We start from the raw sequence: 19,606 nt of genomic DNA, 5'->3' as shown, positions 1-19,606 counted from the left end.
GACCGGGATATGAACCGTGATTACCTTTTGTATTGCTTTCGAGCTCCAGATATTTCGACGCAGTTACATGCATCTTGTTCACGGGTAACTAACGATAGCGGGTGGGTGTCAAACTTGTGTAGACCGCGATACACACAACACAACAACAACAACAACACACACACACACAACTTTGACACCCACCCGCTATCAGTTACCCGTGAACAAGTAACTGCGTCGAAATATCGGGAGCTCGGAAACAATACAAAAGGTAATCACGGTTCATATCCCGGTCGATATAAGTCTAAGAAGAGGCGGGTCAATATACGAAAGTCTTCGTGCTCACCGTCCTGTCTTTACCAACAACTCCAACAAGCTAATTGAATAACTTACCCAAAAGCGGACGCTGTACAAGAAACTGACAAACTTTATGTCCATGTCCAAGTTACACTTATTATTTCGGCGATATCAAAGGACATCTGTTACTACATCGTGAAATATATTTAACGTGTCTTGGCAACTTGCCTTTTCGTAATAGGCTAGTTTCGTAGAGGAAAATTATAACGCTTTATAAAATAAAATAAAATAAAAATATTTTTATTGACAAAAACAAGTTACGAGTACAGGTAGGTGTTGAAGTCCCTGACTTCTGAGCTAGGTAAAGAAAGCAGCCATAGAATTAAAAATACTAACGGTCTACCGTTTCAAAGTGAGGCGGTTGGTAAGAAGTAATTATTTATGCGATATTTTAGCAAGACCTTCGCTAAAATATCGCATAAATAAGGTAAACGTACTAGTGCCCGACGCGGTGCCAGTACATGTCATCTTGAAACTTAAGTCAGTGTCAATAGAGGTGACAGCAAGGTATCATCTATTGGGCATTAGCATGTCGAGCACTAGTACGTTTACCTTAATTACTCGGTATCAGCTACGGACTGGTTGAAGGCTTGGTTGTATGAAAATATTTTGTATTAAGTTAAGTAAGGTATAAGTGTTTTACAAAAAAATCATTTTGGATTCAAGCTTTTATCGCTGACTGTACTTTTCATTCCACAGGCTACTACTACTTATCGAGACAATTCCAAGAACCCCAAGCACAAATTAGTTTGCGTTGTTTTATCACAGAGTTCCCATGACCACCTCCTCCATACATCATCTCTTCATCATCAGATCAGCTCCATATCATCATAATATTGCATTGTCATCCGATATCCACATGCGAATTTCAGCTGAAATGGAAATCGGGAAGTGGGTCTTTATTATCTTCCAAAATTTGACCCACACCGCACTGGTTTTTATACATACTGCCGTATTCGAGCTTCAAGATATTCACAAGAGACGACTCATTCTAGATCCATTCTAGATACGTTATAGTTTAGATATCAACTAGTTCTCTTTTGCAGCGCAATTCGGGCAACCAATGTCACTTTCACGTTAGATAGAGTAAGATATCTATTAGATGTGAATTGGATCTCTAAGTCATATCCTGTGAAAATCGTTCAAGAGTATCTCCAGAATCGCGCAAATGTCAAATTAGACAGGTTAGATCTTAAACATATCGTGATCGTATCTTGATGATGCCTAAAAGATTTCTTATAGATGTCTATTTCAAAATCCGAATCGGGCCTGTAGACTTCAAAGCCCGTGCACCTTTATAATTTTTTTCTGTAACATATTCCGCAATTTTAGCCTATATATTACCTATTAAGCTCCGACGAACGAACAATTCGAGTCTACCTTTCGCCACGTAATACATCTTTATTGTTGCAGAACACGGAATTAAGCTGTCAAAAGGAATACTTCGGTAAGTACCTCTTATCTTATCTTAAGTTTTCACATAAATCTTATCTGCACCGTTCCACAAAAGATCAGAAAATACCTGCGATATTAATTTAAAAGAGAAATTTACGAGAAAGTAACGCGCCGTTTTCCATTTTAGAGAATATGAAAATGGCATATTCTGGCAATTTACGTACAGTCGCCATCAGATATATCGGAGCGGCCAAGGCGCTCACAAATATCTGATCACGCCTCTATTGTCAGGGCGTTAGAGCGCGTGTTCAGATATTGTGAACACCTTAGCCGCTCCGAATTATTATTATTATTATTTATTTATTCCATAATTTAACATTTACAGTCAAGCTACACATGTTAAAAGGAGTGACATTATATAAACATTGAGAGTAAGATTTTACTTAAGTACTAACTATACAATAATTGAGCTCGGCGTCGTTATTGACTCCATCTGATGACCGAATCTGATGGCGACTAGAATTTTACCTCAAAAGGTAATTTGTTTACGGCGTCCCATCGCTTAGTGTTATTAGCGTCATTATGATGGTTTATTTATTCACTTCTAAGCCTTTATAGGAAATTTTCAGTCTCGCAAATTACTTGTTAATTTGAACCGAATTTAAACTGTTGAGACATACTAACATTAAATCATTGAGACATACTAACATGTCGCGCGAGTGACTAAAAACAAGTGAGTCTAAACCGTAAAATTATTCAATGTTAATTTGAAATTTTCCGTGTTTAATGGTCATAGTCTTAATCTTAGTAAATTTAAGTATTAAAGTAAAAAACCTCTACTTTTAGAAATTCGATTTTGAGTTTATTGTGAAGGTGCAGTCATAATCATAACCCTAGAGGGTTATGACTGCATACTTCCACGACGTTAGTTCACTGCATAATAAGATTCATATCATAAGCTATAAATCTTACATTTTAAACAACATTAATGAGCAACCAATAAAACATGTGACGTTTTCAAACAAAAGGTACCTGAGCGATTTAAAAAAAATGTACATTTCTATCATGTCTTCAAAAAATGTGTCCCAAAATTTTGTATGAAAAAATATTTTTCCAGTGCGTCACTTTCATAGAAATAAAATAAAAATGAATACAAAAATGTGACGATCTGGAATGGAAATCTTGGGTCACATTTTTTATGTATGAGGCGTGAATGTACCCAAGTAAAATGAGCCCTAGAAGTCAATATTTTAAAGACATGAATGAAGTGTAATTTTTTTTTTTGGAAAACGCTCACCTCCCACGGTCGGTTGTCGATAAGGTTGCTTTCAAATTAAAGTAATATAGAAATATCGCCTTATAGACAACCGACAATAAGTAACCTTTTGGTTGAGAATGGCACAAATCGAGACTTCGCCATTTCAAATTTCAACCGGAAATTCAACCCAAATATACTGGCAACCAGTTGTCAGAAAAACGCGCCGTAATGATAATAAAGAACCCTAAGCACTGGTAGGTTCCGAACGTCATACATCTTCCTTGGTGTTGCCAGTGCGAACGATGATAGATGTTGCCAGGGAAATTACCTACGTGGAAAATGCACTTTCAAGATGGCGACTATGAAGATTTATGTACACACATGGAAATTATACGTAACGGGTTGCTGTTTATTTTGCTTTTACCTTTTGAAGTATATTATTTCTCCTCGTAACGTAAGTATATTTCTTGTAAGACTTAGGCCAATTTTTGCGCTTTTCTTAATTTGGAAATTTTATTTTTAAGTATAAGAGTTCAAACTGGAATACAATTTTATTAGTTCTTGTACAAGTACGCCGGGACTTACGAGGTTAAACATCGAGAATACATGTAATTGTAATTTTGTTGGTACCCATTTTGAATTTTTTACGTCTATTAAAATAAAAGTAGCAAATGTTTTTTTTTAACTTAAATAAAAGCTGAAAACTTTACCTACTGCACGGCTCCAGCTGGGTTGTTCTTTGGGGAGGCACAGATGCAAGATGGTTAGTACCAAAAATGTATTTGTATTTACTCGTATTTTTTTCTTGAAATCATCCTACACTAAAGGATGACTCACGTTAGACCGGGCCGTGTCCGGGCCGGAGCTTCCGGCGCTTACTTTTCTATGACATGACAAGCGATCACGTGATGCTTTCCAAAAAAAAACGATAAAGATAAGATAAAAGATAAAAAATAGTTTATTCAAGTAGGCATATTACAATTTACAATGCGCTTATGAACGTCAAAACGATACGCCGGTAGCTCCGGCCCGGACACGGCCCGGTCTAACGTGAGTCATCCTTAAATCGGGGGTAATATATATCAGTTTTCCGGGCACTAGGGTGAACCCTGAAAACTTCGTTTATTTGTGTTCTATCCATATGTTACAAATTAATAGCTATAGACGGTCAAGCAAATCTTGTCAGTAGAAAAAGGCGCGAGATTCAAATTTTCTATGAGACGATCTCCCTTCGCGCCTACATTTTTCAAATTTGCCGCCTTTTTCTACTGACAAGATCTGCTTGACCAAGTATATTTAAGATTTTTAGTGCGTTTATCAGTCTAAATACTGAGGAGTACTCTTTAAAAACTCGCGTGTAAGTAACTACACTAGTACGTAATAGCGACGTGCATATTAAATAGACCAGAAGTGCCTCGAGGCATGTGACGTCCATAATGCGCGCGTTTAATACTCCCCATGTGGAATGCATCGTGTTATGAGACTAGTTCTAGTGATGTGACGTTCCGTGGACCCTAGCGTGGGATGTTTCCAAAAGCCCCATTTAGACGTGTCAAGAACTTGCATGCGATTTTCGATACGTTGCGGTATTTGGTCGTTCGACTGAAATTCATTATACTCTGTAGTTAGCAATGTATTGAATATTGCTTGCAAGTTCTTGAATAGTCTAAATGGGGCCTAACGTTCTACCCTTATAACTCTTATAAGAAGGGCTACCACCAGTTTTCGGACATGTGACGCGACGTGGAGAGCAGGCCATGGAGAGACTTGTTGTCCAGGGACGTGTCAATGGCTCAATGGGTCAAGAGGACGTTCCCCAATGCGTTAGACGGACCAGATAAAAGCCCTTACCAACACCCCACTTAACACATGTGCCAGAGAAGCATCTGCCAGGGAGAACTGGCATAGAATCGTTCGTCGTTCAACGTGATCACGACTGCTCTGCCAAGAGTAAGTAATTCGACGGAGAAGAAGACCACCAGTTTTGACATTGACGTATTCGCTCACGTCTACGTAACTTACTTTCTATGCATCTCGCTCGTACAGGCATATTAGTGCAAGCGAGATGTACAGAAAGTAAATTACGTGGACGTGAGCGTTATGTCAACGTCAAAACTGGTGGTAGCCGGAAGATCAGGTAAACTTTAACTGTTACCAATTTTATTAATATTTGTAGTTTTTAGTTATACTCTTGTATGTGGGTAATTATAGTAATAAGGCAGGTACAATACTCGATAGCAATACTTGATAAGGCAGGCCCTAGCGTATGACGTCACAAACGCGCGTGTTTAATACTCGCCATGTCAAATGCATCCTGTAAGTCATACACCTTGCTCTCGCTTTTTGTAGTTGATTTTCTCTCCCTTTGCAACCAAGTTATGAATGTCTTCTAAAACAGTAGGTTTAAAAAAGTCCCCAGTTTTGGGATAAATTATTCCTTTAGGGTAATTTTCTCGGGGCCATCACTACTCCTTGCCTCGTAGCGTAAGAAGTTAGCTGTAATATGTCTTGCGTTTCATACTCTCCTAGTACCAATTTGGTCTGATATAATGCTTGTGGTTTCAAATGAGGTTTTAATGAAAGAATCCAATGTGCCATATGGAATGAAGACTTTTTTTTAAGTAGTTGTCTTTTTTTCTTATGATGGGTACAAAATATCACATTATTTGCAAAAAAATTACAGTAACATTAGTAGTTGGATTTATTATCCAGAAAATACAAAATGCTCCAATACATTTTACAAAAATTTGAATACAAAGCCAATTAACCATGTCGTAAACCGCAAATTGACTTTGTTCTTCGATGATAGTCCCAAACTCTCCATCATATGGGGCATTATCTATGAAAAGGGATCTTATTGTCGATGGCGCTTACGCCGCACAGCGTCGCGCGCCATTGTATTTATACCGGAGCATCTATAATAATGGCGTAAGCGCCGTAGACAATAAGGTCCCTTTTCATAGATAACGCCACATATAACAAACGTAGAATAATGTATTCAGCCACGGCCTGTCTGCCCGTCTAGCCGACTACAATTGAATTTTTCACTGGCCCATGGCGTATTTGCCCACCGTCTGCCCTATGTTCTACTAATAAAATGGCGTATGTAACAGAACATAATTTTTAAGAAAAAAAAACCGACTTCTATGGGGCCCGGTGAAAGATTATGGTAGATGGTGCACTATGTAGAAAAGGAGGTAAAACCAGTACCTACTTTCTAGTAGCATTTCGTTTCCGTAAGGGTCGTAGTTATCTAGCCTAACCTAACCCACTTCTCTGATAGCAGTTCGGTTCTGTGAGGATCGCAGTTCGAACCTAATCAAACCCACTTTTCTAGTAGCATTTCGTTTCTGTAAGACTCGCAGTTCTAACCAAACCTAACCCACTTTTGTTCGGTTCTGTGAGGATCGCAGTTCAAACCTAACCTAACCCACTTAACGGCGCATGCGGTGCGGTGTACGGGAGTTTGAGCGGGAGGGGTTTGGCATCATCATACCCACATTTTATGGTAGGTAATCATAGTGGTTTATTTAGTTTAGGTATCATAGTGGTTTTCCGGGTCAAGGTCCGGGTCTCTGAGTCAGAGTCCGGTTCCGAGTCCCGGTCCAAGTCCGGGTCCGGGTCCGAGTCCGGGTCCGAGTCCGGGTCCGAGTCCGGGTCCGAGTCCGAGTCTGAGTCCGAGTCCGGGTCCGAACCGGATCCGGGTATGAGTCCGGGTCCCAGTCCAAGTCAAAATCGAAATTCGAAATCACCAAACATGTACTATGCGTCGTTGGAGAGTTCTGTTCTGATCATCATCAGCAGTTCCACTTCATCAAATGCGACAGTTTTTAATGTAAATGCTTGATTTTATGATGAAAATACAAAAAAATCTATACGTATGCCTTTAAGATTTGAGGAGTTCCCTCGATTCCTTATGGATCCCATCATCAGAACTCGAGCTTGACAGAAATGTGGCTTAAAAACTAAACTTGCTTAACAAACATAACGAAGAGGACAAATCGCCAAACGTGAACTATGCGTCGTTGAAGAGTTCCGTTCTGATCATCATCAGCAGTTCCACTTCATCAAATGCGACAGTTTTTAATGAAAATGCTTGATTTTCTGATGAAAATACAAAAATCTCTATACGCATGCCTTTAAAATTTGAGGAGTTCCCTCGATTTCTCATGGATCCCATCATCAGAACTCAAGCTTGATAAAATTGTGGCTTAAAAACTCAACTTGCTTAACAAACATAACGAAGAGGACAAATCGCCAAAGGTGAACTATGCGTCGTTGAAGAGTTCCGTTCTGATCATCATCAGCAGTTCCACTTCATCAAATGTCACGTTTTTAAATGTATATGCTTGATTTGTTGATAAAAACACAAAAATCACCATATGTATGCCTTTAAGATTTGAAGAGTTCCGTCGATTCCTCATGGATCCCATCATCAGAACTGGATTTTGACAAAAACGGGACCAATCTGTATGCATATACATACAATCAAAAAAATAATTTTCAAAATCGGTCCAGTAATGACGGAGATATGGAGTAACAAACATAAAAAAAAAAAAAAAAAACACAACCGAATTGATAACCTCCTCCTTTGGGATTTGGAAGTCGGTTAAAAAGGGCATAGTAGTGTACAGGGCTATAACCGCGAAAATCGAAGTTCGCAAATTGCGGGGATTTTTCTCTGTCACTCTAATTACGCCTTCATTGGAGTAAAAGAGAAAGATCCCCGCAATTTGCGAATTTCGGTTGTCGCGGTAGCCGCTCTGGGCAGTTACGTCCAAAGCGTCTCTTTTGTAATGAGAGTAATGTTCACAAAGGCGTATGCGCCAGCTGCAGAATAGTCAATATTCCAGTTCCCAATTAGTGTTACTTACGTCGTTTTATAATTAGTTCTTTAGTGTTGCTTGCATTATCATTGCTACTTCGTATTTAGTGCAAGCGCAGTGGAGTCGAATTTTCAATTTCAATTCCATTATTTATATAACTCTTTATTGTACAAAAACGTACAAAGATAGAATAAATACGACACAGAATATGCAATACAAAGGCGAACTTATCCTTTTAAGGGATGTCTTCCAGTTAACCTTTGAGTACATGAAAATTGATGATGAGTACGGTAGGCAAGTAACCTTTAGTACTGAATGGAGTAAAGTCAATAAAAAAACAATACACTCTTTTTGTTTGGGCAGTCGTGTAATAATATTAAAATAGTAAAAAGTGGGTAAAAAACAGAAGTATAAAAAATATGAATGAATTAATGAATTAATGTTTAATCAGGCAATAGACAATATCGAATAGTAGAAATAACAATCCATTAAAAAAATATAATCGCTTTATTTGCTCTTAGTGATCGACTCAATGTAAGCAATTGTAATGACGATCACTATGTCGACATATTAAATGCCTAATGAAATTACTTTTGTGTCGAAATGGAACTCGCATTTGCTCAGTTAGGTAAATAAGAGAAATTAAACGCGGCACCCATTTGGTATGATAATTAGTGTGATGATTGGGTTCAACTGACATTTAGGGACTTGGAATATTTAATATGAATTTGTATTGCACATTTGGGGTAAAATCAATCGTTATGTAGATAGGTATTCTATTGTTTCGATGTGTATACCTACTGAAGTGGCTCTTAACAAAGTATGTTTTGAAGAATAGTTTAAAATTTTCCAAATAAAAAACTCGTCAATATATTTTTTTTAATAACTTTTAAGATATAAATATAACTTTTTGATACAAAGGCCCTTTATCCTACGGTATCCTAAGGGCTGCCTAATCCTTTCTTACCTACTACGAAAGTTACTGCAAAGCAAATCTTGTAAGTGCAAACGCAGCGATTTGAGCAAGAAACTAGAACTAGGTAGAAGCGTTTGCCGAGCAGGTTAATTTATTCTTTGTAGACAGTTTTCTCTAAACCTCATAGGAAGAAAATTATAACTTATTCTGAAGTCTTGCACTAATTGTGATTCCGTGGAAAAAGGGTATAGGGACTATAAGGCCTTATGGCTATTGGTGCTTATAATTTATTAAGTATAGCAAATATTGGATAGACCGATTGTAATTTTAAATTACATTTTTATTAAATTAACTTCAATGTTGTTTTGTTACTATTTAGTAACAATGCAAACGATTTGCGATTTAAATAAAGATTTTTACACAAAACTACACAATTGTATATATTCAAACACCACACAATAATCGCTATACTAGTTCTGCATTCTTAAATACCATTGATTTCCCCACTTTTGTTATAACTATACTTGTTTGTTACTAGGAGGGAACTTTAGACAATAACTTATGACGATAGTTCGCACTTAGACAGTTTATTGGGCTTGTGAACGCACAATGCATCTAAATAGGGACCGTGCGCGTTGGAGAGTCTGCGATCTTGTGGCCTGAGTAGGAAACATATGTGCACATGTACATTGCCAAAGCAAGTGCTACCATCTACCGTTCTCGTCGGCACGTTTCCTTGTGCGTAGTAGATTCTGCCATCTTGTGGGCTACATCGGAAGCTTAAACGACACATTTACGCCTCGCGCGCGTCGGATATTTTTGCACACCTACACAGTTACTTAGACAGTACATTTAGGGCTCATTTAGACTTTAGATGGCCCGCGAACTCGTACGCGTAGTTAAAGCCTGGCCAATAATATATGATTATTGTCAAGAGAACTGTGAGAGAGAGAGAGAGAAATTCGGTGTACTCGACTGCGATCGCCAACCCGCCTGCCAAGCGTGGCGATTATGGCATTCACCCTCCATAAAGGGGGAGGCCTATGTTCAACAGTGGACGTCTTATGGCTGAGATGATGATGATGATTGTCAAGAGGGTGCTGTTATTCTCATGTATTAAGTATAGTATGAAAATATTAGTTCCAGTGAAATTCCGCAAAATGGCGCGTGATCAGGCTTTACATTGCAAGCTATTTTAATTTGTAACATATATTGTATAATCTAGGGAACATCAAGGACCGCCGACCGCTCAAAAGGGTCAAAATTATTTTCGTTATCTTGTTTTTTGTCCCCAAATCTGTGACGAAGGTGAAATTAAGTTTTTAATTTTTCTCAAGAGAATTATCATCTACAGATAGAAAGACATGCAAAAGACAAAAATATAAGCGTGACAGTGTGATCAGCTAATTTCAACTGAAACGGTAAATTGAGGTTAATATTAACGTAATTAACGCTAATTAATCATTAAAATTATTTATACCAATTCCGTTAACACCACTCCGCTGCACCAAAAATGCTGGAAAATTTAAGATCACTGGTGATCAGAAACAGGACAACGAAAATAATTTTAACCCAAATACCGTAATATGTTCCGCTACCTAAAGGTTGTCTGGAAGAGATCGCTTTTTAGTGATAAGACCGCCTGTTGTTTAACCTCTTCTTCCTGTATTATTTGTATTGTTTTCTGTAATGAGATGAGGTGTGCAATAAAGAGTATTTGTGTTGTATTGTATGGGCCCGATTCGGATTTTGAAATAGACATCGATTAGACATCTTTTAGACATCACCAAGATACGATAACGATATGTTTAAGATCTAACCTATCAAATTTGACATTTGCGCGATTCTGGAGACATTATTGAACGATTTCCAAAGGATATGACTTAGAGATCTAATTCACATCTAATAGATATCTTACTCTATCTAACGTAAAAGTGACATTGGTTGCCCGAATTGCGCTGCAAAAGAGAACTAGTAGATATCTAAACTATAACGTATCTAGAATGGATCTATTACGTGTCGTCTCTTGTGAATATCTTGAAGTTCGAATACGGCAGTATTTGTGTTGTATTGTATGTTCTCGCACCGTTTAAATGAGCCGAACTGTTAAAATTGTATTCGCAAGGAACACGAGATGGCAGGTAACTGGCAGCAATCCGTATTGGCATCCCTGAGGGCCTGGCTTACTTTACGGTTCCGGCGCTATAACATGTTTGTTGTATATTCTCTAGGTCCCTAGGCTTCGGTTGAAAATTGAGTTCAATATAAATACGAGCCTTCAGTACGGTATTTTACTAGGGTCATTTAGGGTATTTTAGGGTTTTTTTAGGGTCGCTCTCAGTAATCAGTAGGTACAATACAGTCGCCGTGGTCGAAACCGGCCAGGCGGCGTAGCACGGTCGCGTTTTTATCCCTTGTCACCATGCCTGTCACGTTTTAACAAGTATGTGAGTGCGAAAGGGACGCGCATAGTGATAGTATATAAAAATGGAACCGTGCTGCGCCCGCAGGAAGATATGATGAGGGTCATTTTACGAGTATGCACAGTAAATAAGTAAATTACACGTTTTTCCCTTTGGAATTTTATTTCGACTCAGAATCACTCTTTCGAAAGTGTTTCATTTGAGTTTCAATACGGGCCGTGCGCGTGCGCGTTGAAGGATCTGCCATCTTGTGGCCTGAATCGGAAATATAAACATGCACATTGACACTTCACGCCAAAAATCTGACGGCTTCTGCGCTGCCACCCTCGCCCCAATTTCACCACGGTGACAGGTGCGACAATTGTAAAATATCACTGTTACTGACGTCACAGGCATCCATGGGCTACGGTTACCGCTTACCATCGGCCGGCCCGTATTCTTGTTTGTCACCATCATTGTATTAATTAAAAAAAACTTTATTATATCGGCAAAAAACAGGTATTTCTCTTGCGATGTTTATGATGACAATTGAGATTTCAAAGAACTTTAGTAATTCTTGACAGCAAATGAGTTATGTCTACTATTAGTTATTCTGTGGTTATGTCAGGGGGGTGTCACTACGCAGTTTAGGTACATTTGGCCGGCGCGCCGCGTCGCGCGGCGTATGGCAGTGGGCTGCCGCGTGCCGCTCGGCTCGCACCACGATAGTCGTGTTACGTGGCGCTCGCGCAAATTTGAAAATACACAATGGCTTCGAAACCTATATCTCGATCTAATCCCTATAAAAGATATTGTTCTGTTTACGGATGTCTAAAGAACAAGGTTGCAGAAATAACATTTTATTAAATTCCGGACGATATTGAAAGGTGAATTTAAACTTTAAAACATAACATAAATACTAAGTAATCAAATTCGACAACTAATTCGTTTTGTTTGCATAAAACTTAAGCGCTTTAGACCAATTTAAAATGATTATTGGTCGCCCAGAAACAATATTAGGAACTGACCGACATATTTTCTAAGGAATATATCAATAGCTGTGGCATACCTACTTCCGTAAGAATCAGACATAACTATCTCCGGATAAAAAAAATATGTTTACAGAATCAACGTTAGTAATTCCTACATATTAATCTTAAAAATAATAAATCGGTAGGTATAGGTACAAAAACTTGTCAAGTTTCAACCCTGTGCCGACGCTCACAGCTCGGTCATAAAACTGTGGCGCGCAAGGAAGATTCACGGTTCGTGCGCGGTTACGTAGGTATATAAGTTTAAATTTTGCGTGCAGGTGGCGAGTATAGGTATAATTTTATACCTAAATGTGACTTTTGTGAACGAGTGAATTTTCTGTACGGTAGTACTATTAGTTATTCTGTGGTTATGTGTCGGAATTTCGTGACAATTGTCGTATTTCTTGTGACAATTGTCATTAGCTTCGCAAAATAAGTACTTATTAACTGGCGATATAGTGGAGTTGTTTTTTAATTAACATGTTGGTGGCAAACAACCACACCGCCCGTCTGATGGTAAGCGGTTACCGTAGCCTATGGAGGCCTGTGACGTCAGTAACCGTGATGTCGACAATTGTCGGACCTGTCACGTTGGTGAAATAGGGGCCTGTTCATGCACGCTTCCTATACCTTGCCCCGGTCCTATGGAATTTGCTTCACCAACCGTTCCATTAAAAGCGAAGCGGAACAAAAACTCACATGCTTTTGCAGAAATTTTTACATGATCATGATCATGATGATTTTTTTTTAGCTTCCTTCACAATGGCGCCTTTTCCATTGTTTGTTATTTATTAAAGTGAGGGTAAATTGTGTCTCCCACTTTCCATGTGGCTTCAACTGCTGAACCTATTCGAAATATATTCAGACGCATTAGTATTAGTATTATAAACTCAATTATAACACTTGGATATTAAAAGAATGTTGAAAAAAAAACAAAGTACTGAAGCACATCATCATCATCATCTCAGCCATAAGACGTCCACTGCTGAACATAGGCCTCCCCCTTATATGGGGGGTGAATGCCATAATCGCCACGCTTGGCAGGCGGGATGGCGATCGCAGTCGAGTACACCGAATTGAGGGACGCTGCTGCCCGTCCACCGGTGGTCTTGGACATAGTTTAAGCACTACGTACTGAAGCACGATTAAATGTTAACAACTTGTTACGGTTTTGATACGGCCTTGAAGATCGCTCACTGTGATTGGTGCATGCAAAATGAATTTATAGTGCGTTAGATGCGCACCCGAGTCCCCCATCTTATAAACTAAAGTCCCGCCGCCGCGTCTGTCTGTTTCTATGTTCGCGATAAACTCAAAAACTACTGAACGGATTTTCACGCGGTTTTCAACTGTCAATAGAGTGATTTTTGAGGAAGGTTAAGGTGTATAATTCGTTAACCCATGCGAAGCCGGGCGGGTCGCTAGTAGTTGATAATACAAAAAGCACCTACATGGTCGTATGTTTGTTATATGTACCTATACATATAATCGTCCTTTAACATTATGTTACACAGGAGCATCACTTGAATTTAAAAGCAGATCATTTTTCCCTCGTCCTCATGAATTAACCATTGGGTTCGAGTAGCACCTGATTCCGGCGAGGAAATTAGCAGAAGCAGGTACTTCTGATACTTTATGGTTTAAATTTACATACATTTGTTGCCTTACTGACTATAAAGAATGACTCACGCTAGACCGGGCCGGGACCGGGCTGGCGCTTCTTTTTCTATGGAAAGCACCACGTGATCACCGATCAGCCGTCATAGAAAATTACATCTCTGACGCCTCGGGCCGGGACCTGGTCCGGTCTAACCTGAGTTATCCTTAATGGATGGAGGGTAAAAATAATTTTGGCATAGATTTATGTCTTAGGGTAAATACAATTAAATATATTTATTCCTTGTGCAAAGACTGTCCATGGTAATCCAATACGGAAATGCTGCGAGCATCATGGGCACCTTTGTACCGGGAACGGCAGAAAGTTGTTTGATTTTTATAAATTCATAGTTAATTTTTTTATTTGTAATAGCTTTAGTTGTATTGTACCGAATATAATTTGTAATTTTTATCCGGTAATACAATTAAAGAATTATAATTCGGCTACGATCTTTTCCTACGTATTATTTTGCATTTGTACGACGAAAACTAGTACCAAAAATACATATAATTATGTTACGTAAACGCTCATGTCAAGAATCATACAATTTAAACATGTCTAACTTTGTGGTAACTTTGATTGTATATATGAGCCGCTTTTTTAGCGGCGAGTTCGTACGACTCTCAAATATTTTGTTTTGTGACGTCAGTTTTTCTTTTTTGATAAAGGTTATTCACATGATATACGGCATCCCTTTATCCTACATCGCACGCACGCACGACATCCAATTTATTTCACAGGCAGTCAATATTTAGGACTGGCGTTATCATATTATGCAAATGTAGCATTTAGCTACAGCGGTATTGCTTATCGGAATACCTGACACGTAGATTCAGTAAACAACGAAGGCTATTCGAATTTTTGATATCTATACATAATATGATACTAAGCTGACGCATAGTGCGCGCGCACTAATAACCACGAGCATAATCCGCAATTTTAGAACAATGTCAATTTAAGTAGCGATTTTATAAATTTGAATAGGCATCGTGGCCTTTTAGTTAATTCGAATTACCAGTATGTAAAACGATGCCTCTGATTTAAATACCCAAATCCCAGTAGCAATATAACCTGAATTCGAAACGACTATTAAATTTTTCCATATTTAGAAGCAAGAATTCGATAGCAATAAAATTGTACACATACCTGTATCAGATAGTCGAGCCAAAACGTATCCGGCTGTAAGTACTTATTCTAGACTCTAGTTCTAGACCAAACTTGCGAATGTAACTACCTACTATCAGTAGCTCTATCAATGCAGCATGTAATTTACCAAAGCGATATTTATATAAAAACATATTAATTAAAAAAAAACAACGGGTTGCACTCCGGGAGTGCCGGCAGAAGTGAAAACTCAATGACATTGTAACAGTTTTTCGATCAAGTCACGTGTCCGTCTTACGTCTTACGAATCTTACGGTCACGTGACCTGTAGCGAGTTTAAAGTTAGACCGTAAAAAGTCTGCAGCGGTTTTGATAGCCCACGCAGTGCGAGTGTCATTTTAAACGTCAAACTTCTATGAAATTAAATAACATTTACACTGCTATCAAATCCGCTGCAGACTTTTATTGGTGCGACTATAACCTTTTTTCCCCATCACAATAAGTGCACAGCGCCGTTAAAGAAGTTTTCGCTTCAAAAATAGTTCAAAATAATAACAAGTCGTTGCATCTGAATAAGGTCCTGGTTCTCAGAAAAACTTTACAAGTTTTCAAATTTACACATTGCTATTATGCTTAGCAAGGCAACTTTAACACTAAGTATTTGTAAACTGCAGCGAGCTTAGCAGGTACTAAATAGTTGCTTTGACTCAATTCGGATAGTTACTTGCTATCGAAATACCTTCGCTCGGTAAGCTGAGTGGCTGAAAACTAATAGGAAAGTTTACTATTGCGTCGTAAGTTTAAACACCTGTCAGCCGCGCTTCGCAAAATAGCAGTAACTCATTTTGAAATATCTTTCAATTGTGGAACATATCGTACAAGTACAAAATATACAACTGAAACATTTCAAAATAAGTTAGGTACTTACTGCTCTTATGCTAAGCGCGGCAGTGCAGCGTATTGAATTCATCCTACATATTTCTGGTTTCTCAGTTATAGCAACCGTGAAAATCGAAGTTCGCAAATTGCGGGCATTTTTCTCTGTCACTCTTATTACGCCTTCATTGGAGTAAAAGAGAAAGATCCCCGCAATTTGCGAATTTCGGTTTTCGCGGTAGCCCCTTAGTTACCCTTGTGCAGCGGTCGGCAATCAGCGGCTCGAGCGAACCTCTTTCTTACGTCCCGCGAGCCTCCCTGGCTATTTTGTATGTAATATTGACAAATTACAATGTCTGATATAGTCATAAATATTAACAAAGTGCGGTCCGCGTCCACTTCGTTAACTGCTATGTGGCCCTTGGCTGCTATAAGGTTGCCGACCGCTGCCCTATTTCAATATAAAATTTTGCCATATTTCCTTTTGGTTAAAAAAAATGTAGCATCGCACGGATCTGCTTTGATAGTTTAGTATTGGTACATTATTCATCATCATATTCTTCATCTTTCTCGCGTTATCCCTTCCGCTTCCGCTTGACACAGGGCTGCCAGATCGTATAATAGGCTACGAAACTCGTATAATGAAATTATTTTCGTATAAGTACATGTCGTATAGTTGGTCAATCGGTATAATTGGATACGAAATAAACACCAATGTCAAACTACTATCAATACTTCAAAAAACAGTGTGCCAATCAGGCGTGACTCGCTCCGCGATTTTGTCGCTTTGTTATGCCGGCTACATATACGTTGTCGATTATCGTAACGATTTGTCATACACACACGGCAGATAAAACTGCGCAGTTCGGACTGCACAGTTTTATCGCTACGATTTATCGTTACGTGTGTAGCCGGGGTTACAGGTAGCTTAAAGTACATCCGTTCCACCCCAATTTTGGGGAAAGCAATAGGTAAGCCGCGCGTGGCGCTGTCGCCACCTAGCGGCCATATCTGTGCTGATCGTAACAGACGCGTTTTGTTAGAGAGTGAGTCTTCTGTACCTAGTACTATTATTTATTCTGTGGTGCCAATACTGTTATACGATTTAATGGAACGAACGGCAACTACTTAAATACAGGTCAACGTGGGCTATAACCGCTAAAATCCAAGTTCGCAAATTGCAGGCATCTTTCTCTGTCACTCTTATTACGCTGTCATTGGAGTAAAAGAGAAAGATCCCCGCAATTTGGGGGCGGGCTTACCGCGAAAACCGAAATTCACCAGTTATTAAATAATCGATGTAAAATAATAGTTTTTTTTTTGTACTCGTATAATGCAATCGAATTTCGTATAATTGCGGGCACATATCGTATAATCAAGATTTATGTACTGGCAGCCCTGGCTTGACACCCAATCCCAAGAATTGACATAGGCACTAGTTTTTACGAAAGCGACTGCCATCTGACCTTATTTATTTATTTATTTAGAAATGTAATTCAGGCAACAAGGCCTATATTACAAATACCTTACAGACTTACATACATAATGTATTTTATAAACTTAAAATTAAACACTATTTAGTCGACAAAACGGCGTGGCTCCGTTGCATCGGCTGCTCTTGTGTCGGATTCGGCAGTTTGCCCCGGAACCTCCGAAACACGACACCTTTCGGCCAGAAGTCGGCGCACTCGATGGTCCCCTGCAGCGGTCGCGGCACGCGCACCACAAAAGACTTGAAGTGCACGTAGTGGCGCGATCGAAGCTGGAACACCCTCAGCGTGTAGCCGGTCTTCTGGTGTACACACTCCACCACTTCAGCAGCCGTGGCGGTGTAATGCAAGCGCGATACGTACAGCGCCTTACTCGGTGTAGCAATCCGCAAGCCAGAATTAGCCGGTTCGGCGGTACCACACTGAGTCTTACGAGGCGCCGTGCGCGCCTTCTTCTTTCTTGATACCAGTGTGAAATCCTCCTCATCCATACTGGCAACAGGGAGCTTCTCTTTGGGAGCCGCTCGATCAGTACCCTTTACAGGTACACTAACCCGGTTCGATGCGACTTTCGGACCGGCGACGACATCCGCGTAAATACGATGACGATTACATATATATTATGGTACGATAGTTACTTACGTTATATCTGTTCTCTGTGAATATATACTTATTACTCTTAAATATAAAGAAGATGGGTAAAAGTAAAGCCATTTAAAAATGGATTTTATCGCTTTTAAAACATGTAAGGCGCGGGTTACACTTTTACGACGTCATTAATCATGTCACGAAGAAAAACAGTGACGGACGGCGTCGTCACTCGCGCTAAATCATCTTGTTTTTGCAACCATGTTTTACGAAAAATTTGCCTGAAAAACCTTCCAGCTTTTGAATAGATATTGCCTATAGCTAATAGTTAGAGCGTATTAAGGATGACTCACGCTAGACCGGGCCGGTGCCGGGCCGGAGCTTCCGAAGCTTCGTTTTCTATGGAAAGCACCACGGGATCACCGATCAGCCGTCATAGATAATGATATGTCGGATGCCTCGGCCCGGGCCCGGCCCGTTCTAGCGTGTCATCTTTTAACCCCTATAATTTTTACTAATTATAAAGCGAAAGTATGTAACATGTAACTCTGTTTGTCTGTTACCTCTTAAACTACAAACGCTTAAACCCTCTGAAACGATTAAGATAAAATTTCAGACATGGAGATATTTTGAGGCCCGGGGAAGGATATGGGGTAGTTTTTATCATTCATAATGGGGTATTTCCTCCTAGCTTAGTCGGTAGGGACCCTGTCTACGAAGAAGGAGGTCCCGGGTTCGAACCCAGGTAAGGCCATTTATATTTGTGTTTATCACAGATATTTGTTCCTGAGTTATGGATGTTTTCTGTTTGTTTATCATTCTATTATACGTATATATATCGTCGCCTAGTACCCACAACACAAGCTTTCTGATCTTAATGTGTGACTAGGTCGATTTTATTTTAATCGTATTTATTCCCCGCAGACGTCGCGGTCAGAAACTAGTGGGGAATATTTTACTATAAATATATTTGTAGTCAACCCGAGAAAAGTCTGCAGCGATTTTAATAGCCCACGCAGTGCAAGTGTCATTTTAAACTTCGAACTTCTATGAAATTATGACGTGTAAATAACACTTGCACTGCGTGGGCTATCAAAATCGCTGTAGACTGTTCTTGGTCTAACTCTTGTAAAATAAAATATTCAAAAAAGGTAAAAACAGCAATGAAATGAACGCTGCTATTAACAACGAACAGAATCAATATGGACGCTTCACGGCGATCCCAATTAACAAAAGGGATTGCATGTTGCAAAGAGATTGCCACCGAAGCCTGCTGTCATTCCGAACGCTTCACTCGGTTGAGCCATCAATCCCGTCACAGACGGAGCGATAATATATATTAACTAGCGACTCGCCCCGGCTGTGCACGGGTTAGCAAATTATACATATAAACCCTCCTCAAGAATCACTCTATAGATAGGTGAAAACCGCATGAAAATCCGATCAGTAGTTTTTGAGTTTAACATACACACAAATAGACAGACGCGGCGGAGGACTTTGTTTTATAAGGTGTGGTGATATACCGTAACACATAAAAACACCCACATATACCCACATATATCTTATACTATAGTATATCTTATACTATAGTATAAGATATATGTGGTATGTTACGGTATATCGCTATATAAGCTAAGGTATGTCGTCGCTATAGCTAAGCACCACACACGACAACGATAACAAAATATTTTTTTGCCGTCATAAACCTCGTCCGTCGCTGTCCG

At 39.3% G+C, this 19,606-nt stretch overlaps 2 protein-coding genes across 2 annotated transcripts in view; one reads left to right on the top strand and one right to left on the bottom strand.

The window, feature by feature from the left end:
- Positions 1-19,606, top strand: part of LOC134674396 (uncharacterized protein CG3556) — a 188,628-nt gene that overhangs the window by 58,023 nt on the left and 110,999 nt on the right. Inside the window, exon 2 of the mRNA XM_063532465.1 lies at positions 1,750-1,783. The gene's annotated coding sequence lies outside the window, so the exon portion shown is untranslated. The remainder of the gene's footprint in view (positions 1-1,749; positions 1,784-19,606) is intronic.
- On the bottom strand, positions 17,378-17,892 carry LOC134674613 (uncharacterized). Its single transcript, XM_063532730.1, has 2 exons — positions 17,845-17,892; positions 17,378-17,800 (listed from the first exon to the last, which is right to left on the bottom strand). Exons 1-2 carry the CDS (start codon positions 17,881-17,883, stop codon positions 17,378-17,380), a joined length of 462 nt encoding a protein of 153 aa, XP_063388800.1. The 5' UTR covers positions 17,884-17,892.

The sequence above is a fragment of the Cydia fagiglandana genome, chromosome 20 (genome assembly GCF_963556715.1).
Source record: "Cydia fagiglandana chromosome 20, ilCydFagi1.1, whole genome shotgun sequence".
NCBI classification, from domain to species: Eukaryota; Metazoa; Arthropoda; class Insecta; order Lepidoptera; family Tortricidae; genus Cydia; species Cydia fagiglandana.
Note: the sequence above shows the minus strand (reverse complement) of the source record. Positions and strands in the feature narration are given on the sequence as shown.

What these genes read in the sequence shown, in the direction of transcription:
- LOC134674613 (XM_063532730.1), bottom strand. Translation starts at nt 17,883, where the DNA reads ATGTCGTCGCCGGTCCGAAAGTCGCATCGAACCGGGTTA. An exon ending in AGTCGCATCGAACCGGGTTA is followed by an intron (nt 17,801 to 17,844) that starts GTGTACCTGTAA and finishes CCCAAAGAGAAG; the next exon opens with CTCCCTGTTGCCAGTATGGA.